The sequence below is a fragment of the Scophthalmus maximus genome, chromosome 11, assembly GCF_022379125.1.
Source record: "Scophthalmus maximus strain ysfricsl-2021 chromosome 11, ASM2237912v1, whole genome shotgun sequence".
NCBI classification, from domain to species: Eukaryota; Metazoa; Chordata; class Actinopteri; order Pleuronectiformes; family Scophthalmidae; genus Scophthalmus; species Scophthalmus maximus.
This window is the reverse complement of record NC_061525.1, coordinates 14,953,734-14,960,542: the sequence shown is the minus strand read 5'-3', so window position 1 is coordinate 14,960,542 and position 6,809 is coordinate 14,953,734. Positions and strand designations below refer to the sequence as shown.

General features: G+C 39.1%; 1 protein-coding gene across 3 annotated transcripts in view; it reads right to left on the bottom strand.

The window, feature by feature from the left end:
* Positions 1 to 669: 669 nt before the first annotated feature.
* sept4b (septin 4b) overlaps positions 670 to 6,809 on the bottom strand; it is a 42,154-nt gene continuing 36,014 nt past the window's right edge. For 2 of the 3 annotated variants that reach the window (XM_035621793.2, XM_035621794.2), the window contains 4 exons: positions 6,580 to 6,676; positions 6,192 to 6,354; positions 3,689 to 3,788; positions 670 to 2,144 (listed from right to left, as the gene is read on the bottom strand). In XM_035621793.2, coding sequence (XP_035477686.1) covers positions 2,076 to 2,144; positions 3,689 to 3,788; positions 6,192 to 6,354; positions 6,580 to 6,676 — 429 coding nt within the window. In that variant the 3' untranslated portion in view covers positions 670 to 2,075. Of the gene's footprint in view, positions 2,145 to 3,688; positions 3,789 to 5,681; positions 5,798 to 6,191; positions 6,355 to 6,579; positions 6,677 to 6,809 lie in introns of those variants that run through there. The other variant, XM_047335719.1, reaches the window with a different exon arrangement.

The following is a 6,809-nucleotide window of genomic DNA, read 5'->3' as shown; positions in this document are numbered from 1 at the left end:
TCTTACTAGTGTTATTTATTTAACATTTTACGACAGTTATTTCAGCGAGAGGTATTAACAAGACAAGAATAAAGGATACGAATTTTGACTTACAGTTTTTCTTGCACATGTATCTTCCCAGACTTGTTCCTTGGCCGTGAAAGATAGTTAACCATGTCCACGTCAGAAGCCTTTAGCGCCAACGTGCTTCTCACGATACAGCGTCGCACGAGCTAGTTAGCTAGTAGCCGTTTGTTACACACCTGAGGGGGCGGGGCCTCTGATCAGCTGCCTTCAGGTCAGAACTCCATTAACAAGAAAGTTGTAATTTGACTGGAAAATATGCAGCGAATACAGTTGTATGTGCGGGGTGAATAACATATAGTTGATTCTTTAAGTGAAAGGTTTTTAACAAACGGCAGCAGACAGACAGTTAACTGCAACTGTTAATGTTACTTTTTATTTCATGAACTTAAAAAAGAAAAAAATCGAACAAAAAATTTAGCATGAGCAATTTTTTTGGGGATCTCTGCTAGTTCAGTACAACTTTTAAGCATCGGGGTTGAAATGTAGTGTTTTGGGGCTGTGAGGCAGCTTGTGGCACAGGAAACATGGTAAGTGAAGAATGGATTCCTCTAAATATCATTAGTCTAGTGAAATTGTCGGTAAGGTGGTGATGCAGACAGTCAATTATGTTCATATTTTATTGCAATATTAGAATTTGTACATATTGCCCTCTTCAAATGCATTTCATTTATACATTTATTACATAAATATTCCAAATGTAGAATAACAGAAGTCAAATATAAAAGAAATGAATTAAGAAAAATGAAAGAGAAGCTCAAGGAATGCATTTCTTTTTTTCTCCATTTCTTTTTTAAACAAAGGTCACACTCACGCAACACGGCGGAGTCGTCTGATTTCCATTACTCTTGTCTTTGATAAGTTATTCTGAAAACAATATTCTTTGTGTCCATACAAAACAAAAGTCACACTTTGAAAAGGCGAATTTAGAACAATGAAGTTTTTCATTGTTGGTTTTGGTTATAAGATAAAGTTAGCACACGTTCCAGTTCCCCTTGCAGACATTATTTGCAGACATCTTGTCAATAATTTCCCACGTCAGTACATATTTTCCTTGCCCATAAATAACCCTATGATCACCACATTGATCTGCAATCTGAGTAACCTTCACAAAACACATGCAAAAATAAAAACACTGCATGGCCCCGGATGCAACCCCTTCACCTTGAGACGCTCACCTGATGCAACATTAGGGTCTTGTCTTATCTTATCCAACCCCTGACCCCTGATCCGTATGTGAGTTAAGACTTGCTGACGGTGAGGAATGAAACAATCATAATATAAAGATTTGACCAAATCAACCAATAGGAACCCTCAAAATAAAACAGTCATCCATACGTAATGTCAAGCAGTGCTGTAGGGTGTAGTTCAAAAAACTCGGAACGCATACAGTAAGAGATGAAAAAACAGTAGAAAAATGATTATGAGTGTATTATAGACAATTAAATTATGACAGCATATATGCATTATGAACTATACGACTCGTAAAAATAAAACACTTGCACAAGAAAAGCGTGCTTATAAAAATCTGAGCAGGTCACCAGTACTTGATGATGTAAACCTAATGAAAAACCTCAAAAAAATGTATAAAAATAAGACAAAAACCCTGTGATCATGTGGCTAAATAAAGTTCAGATATGTGAACGAACCCTCAACTTGACTGATTTATTCAAACAAATATCAGACCCGGCAAACCTTTTTTTATACTTATTGACAGAACAGAAGACAGTAGAGTGGAGGAGGGCGGAGTGTTTTGCAGCTTGTGCAGGTGCATGTTAGATATTCTGGAGTGGACAAAGAGAGTTGTTAAGCTGCAAATGTCAGACCATTTTACGACCTCCTTGCAGGTCCCTGATCCATGTGTGATGCGCTGCTGATGACACCGAGCGGTGTTCGGGTGGTCACGTGGGGACGTCAATGTTCTAGGGAGGAATAAAGGTCTCCTTGTTTTTGTTTTTTGTTTAAATCCCAGTGAAAGAAATAGACAAACATGGTACGACCGGTGTCCTGTGTTAATAAGCATCTTTCTGAGTGTGCATCTGATCCTGGATCCTCAGCAGCATCTCCTGCATTCGCCGCAGCTGAAAGGAGAGATGAGACAAAGTGTTAGTGCTACAGTTTCACGTGACACATCCACGATTTACATGTTTGGTAAGTGTGTCAACAGGCTCTGCAGCCTTTGTGTACAAACTAATTATTTACACATGACTGCAAAGACAACAAATCAATAACACTCGGGAGATGAATCTGTTCTGTCTAGATCACGTGACCTCTGCTGAAAAACAGCGGGGAACCACGACTCCTCTTCACCTACAGAATAGTTAATTATTATTACATACGCGGTGTGTCAGGATAAATCAGTTAGCTGGTTCTGATTTTTCTGTTTTGTTTTCATCATCTGATTTATAATAGAACTTGCAGAAGTTTAGTAACAATCATTTGCTGCTTTTTAATCTGAGTTGTTAGCAGTTGTGTTGTATTGTTTGTGCTACGCTGGAATTGTACTTTGTGTAGTACAGTATGCGAGCTGACAATAACAACTATATCCAAAGTTTCAACACGGATTGATATGGTACAATGTTACGATTGTCATTTTTAACCAGACTTTAACATAAATAAATAAATAAAAAAGAAACAACTAGGGACAAATGATCTCTTTATTTGACAAAATAAATAAATTTAGTGGGGGAAAAGGAAAGAACTTGAAATGAATGAACACTAATTTCACACCCTGTGAAATGATGAATGCTCGCTTGGTTTACCTTCAGTTATGAAAAGAAATCAGGGACTGGGCTCACGGTGTATGCAAATAATCAAAACTAGGAACCTAAAAGGAATAATACTAAAACTAATAATATTTCCTCTAACAACAAGCCCTTCTAATAATATTACGTACAATTTTCATTTTTTAAATTTATTTGAATATAAATTGCTGGCTACTGAAAATACCTGTTGAATTCTAACAACACTTTAACCTTAGCACTGTACTGACAGTGTTGAATCAGCCATGGAATACGTTTTATTAAGCACAGGCTTAGGTCTAGGGCTAAAAAAAAAAATTGACTAAAGTTGAAAATGTTAGCTAACATGCTATTTATTATAACCTCCAGGGATTAACACATGTTCTGGCTCCTGCTCCCTGGGTAAAGGTCTCATTTTATGGTGAGTATAAAGCAACATATTGAGGGATTCCTACATCAGTGTTGCTCAAAATGAGAAGTTTCCTGGATGTAGGTGTATGGGCATCGCCACTAGAGGGCGCAGCACATATACAGTAGAAGTCATTATGATTCAGGTGCCTGTGGTAAACTCTAGTTTTCTAGTTCAAGGGTCCAGCGGACTTGTGGGGACAGGGGGCGTGGAGAGATTCGAATGTGTATTTACACCAATTCATGTTTTCGAGGCTGCTCATTGTCAGCTTCAGAAAACATGACCCGAGTGTGCTTCAATACAAACATTATATATTTAATCAAACTCTGTGAGCTGAACACACTCAGAGAGCTTCATCTGCTAAGTGATCTGAGTGTGTCTCTGGCTCGGCCTGAGCGCCTGAGTGCTTGTGGCGGTCAGGGCCGCGTTCAGACGTGTGGTCGTGTGACTCCAGTTCGTGGTCTGCGTGCCGTACCTCCTCGTCTTTCTCTCGGATGAGCTTTTCTGTCTCGCTATCCCCCGCTCCGGGCACCACGGGGATGGGGAAGTCTGTGCCGCTCTCCCTGGTTAGTTTACTGCAGAGGGAGGCAAGTTGTAGAGAAGTTCATCAATCAATACTTCACATTTGTCTTAAGAGGCTAATTCTACTTTTCATGTTAATATGAAGTTACATCCACAATGTTCAACGCAGGCGGAGCTATGATGCTGTAGGTGGAGCTAGTTCGGGCAGTTAGGACATTATCTGTGAAAGGTAAAAAATCCTCAAGACTCATAATTTCACTGAAGTGAATCTGTTTAGAGAGTGATAAAACATTAGTGGCATCAGTGTCTTCGATTTTCAAGGTTAAAACTGCTCTGATCACAATCATCGCAAACTCACCATGATCTGTACACACACGCATCTCATGGGACAACTCTGTATAGATCGGCCTTGGGCACTGTGATGTGTAATCAGCTGCTGAATCAGTGTTTCTCCTACATGCATTCATCATGGATTTAAAATGTCAAAGCAGTTTGGCTTCTGGTTTCTCTCTTACCTCTCTTTAAATGAGATCTTTGGGTAGCTCTCCGGATAGACTGCACTCTCCCTGTGACTGTTGTATCTGCAGAACGGAGCTTCTCAAAGCTCAAACTGAACAAAAACTACTCGAGATCTTCAACGGCGACTGAGTGGACCTGCACTGATTCGTATTTACAACAAAGTTGGCCCTGAGATTTCCTACGGTGACGTCATGAACGAGCCAGGAGGCAGATTCTCAGGAGATAGTGGAATATTGAGGTAGTTTTGAACAGGAAGACAGACGTAAGAGTCTCAACGAGTCTAATGTGTCTGTCTTATTAACAATAGACCACTATTGTGAGTTTGCTGCTTTTAAGGTAACCAAAACCATAGAAGCATTAAAAGGCTGACATTGGTATAATGTATCAAATCAAAACTCTGCCTCACATAGGCTCGGGCCGGCTCCCGTTCTCGAGACATGACAGACTGACTCTAATTAGCAAGAATATGGCCCTATATATATTCTTTGAAAAACACAAACATAGGTATGATAGTGGAAATTAAATGAAAATCATAATACAGACAGAATTATGGTAATTTAGGGGAAAAAAAATCATTTGATACATTGAAATATCCTAAGGAAATAATTTATTCATAATTTTATAGAAATTTCTTTTACTCAAAATTCCTCCAGGAATCGGGTTCACTAATTATGTTCATTGTACAGTTAATTGTTCTGTGCTGTTATTGTTTTTTATGCAAAGAATTATACTTTCAAAAGAAGGTTACTTTCCCCCCTTTTTTGTGATGGTATATGGGTGGGGGTCATCATTGTCCACATGACACACAGGTGGTAAGGATATTAAAGGGGCAGTTAGGGATTTTGGAGAAAGCTTGTTTCTGTCTTTGTTGTTGATGTGATTTTACTGCGCTGCACCATTATCCTCTTCTCGATTTAAGGAGCCAGGGCTGAGCCGAAAAACACAGATTTTCTTTTGGCATGCAGAACCGACATCTAGCAAACTTTAAGGAAATATTTGCTTATTTTTACAAAACGTTTATTGCTGTAGAATCGCTTACTTCCCCCGTTAATCGTGGTGATCATCATTCATATCCATTCAACCTATGTGTTTATGATTAAATTCTTACCACAGCACACAAAGAGTATAAAGTTCTTCATAGATATAGCCTCCTAGATTGGTATCCAAGTTCATAAGATTGATGTATTTAACTTTTGAAATGTACAAAATTATATATATATATAATATCAAATTAAAAATGTGTTACTTTATTGTTAAATTGTTATTGTTGTTTGCAGCTACAGTGAACCATCCCACAACTCCCTCTACTACTATATATCCAGTTGTTCCTTTTTCATTTGACATGCTATATGTTAGTCCCATAGTGCTGTTCAGTGTTCAACAATGTACCGTGTACAATACGAGAAATAAATCATTAGTTCATTCCATTCTATTCTCATTCTGTTTAATTTTTTTCTCCTAGAAAGGTAACTGTAGTAGGAGTACAGCTCACAAAAATAAAATAAAAAAATCTGCACACGCGCTTCACCTCCGCTGCTCCATCCTAAGGGAAACACTGAGCTTTATTAACACGTTCATAGCAAACATTCCAGATAACCGTTTTCCTTTGAGGATAAACATAGTGCAGGATAAACCTTACACCAGTAGATATGAGAAAAAAATAGCAATAATAATAATAATAATATATTTGATTTATAAAGCGCTTTTCATGTACCCAAAGGCAATGAATTCAGGAAATAAACAAATTGTTTAATTATCTACCTTCTCTACAAAAAAACATAACGTCTCATTTCCATCTAACTCCTGTTGATGTCAAATATTTAATTCCTCTCCACTTTAAATCTGAATGTGAAATCCACCAAAAGAAGGAGTGTGTCTGTGTGTGTGTGTGTGTGTGTGTGTGTGTGTGTGCGCGCTCTGCTTCAGCGTGAGCATACTTGCGGTTGCGCTCCTTCACGACCATGCGGGTCATGCTCTGGATGCACTGGGCCCTGTAGTTCTCGTAGTGGGTCTCCCGGGTCACGTCCTTGAGATCTTGCATGTGTGTGCGAACGAGCATGTTCCTCAGCTTCACAAAATCACAGTGTGCCGCGTTCTCCACTGCAAAGCACAGTGAGAAGGTCGGCTTCAACAATATATTCAGCATTCAAGGCAACAAGATCATTGAACAAACATGCGGCGTCATCGTCACTAGCAGCTTTACAAAACATATGCAGCAAACCTAAAAGACTTACAATATGATCGTGATGATTTTTTTTTTTTTAATACATGCCGTTACTAGAAATCAAACTTTAATTTGTGATTGTCTTGGAGAGCAGGGTCTACCTTCTACGATGCCCCAGGGATACTGACGGCCCCGCACCTTCTTCCCTTTGGCCTCCACCACAATGTTGCTGCCAATTACTGCAAAGGGAATGCTCTCCTTGAGGGGGGAGAATAGAAAGGGTCAAAAGATCAACACATTTGTTAAGAAAATATCTGGCAGTGGAGGGTGTGGACGAGTTGGTGAGTAGGGATCAGTGCAGCACTGAGTGGTGCAGTGCAGACGTGTTATG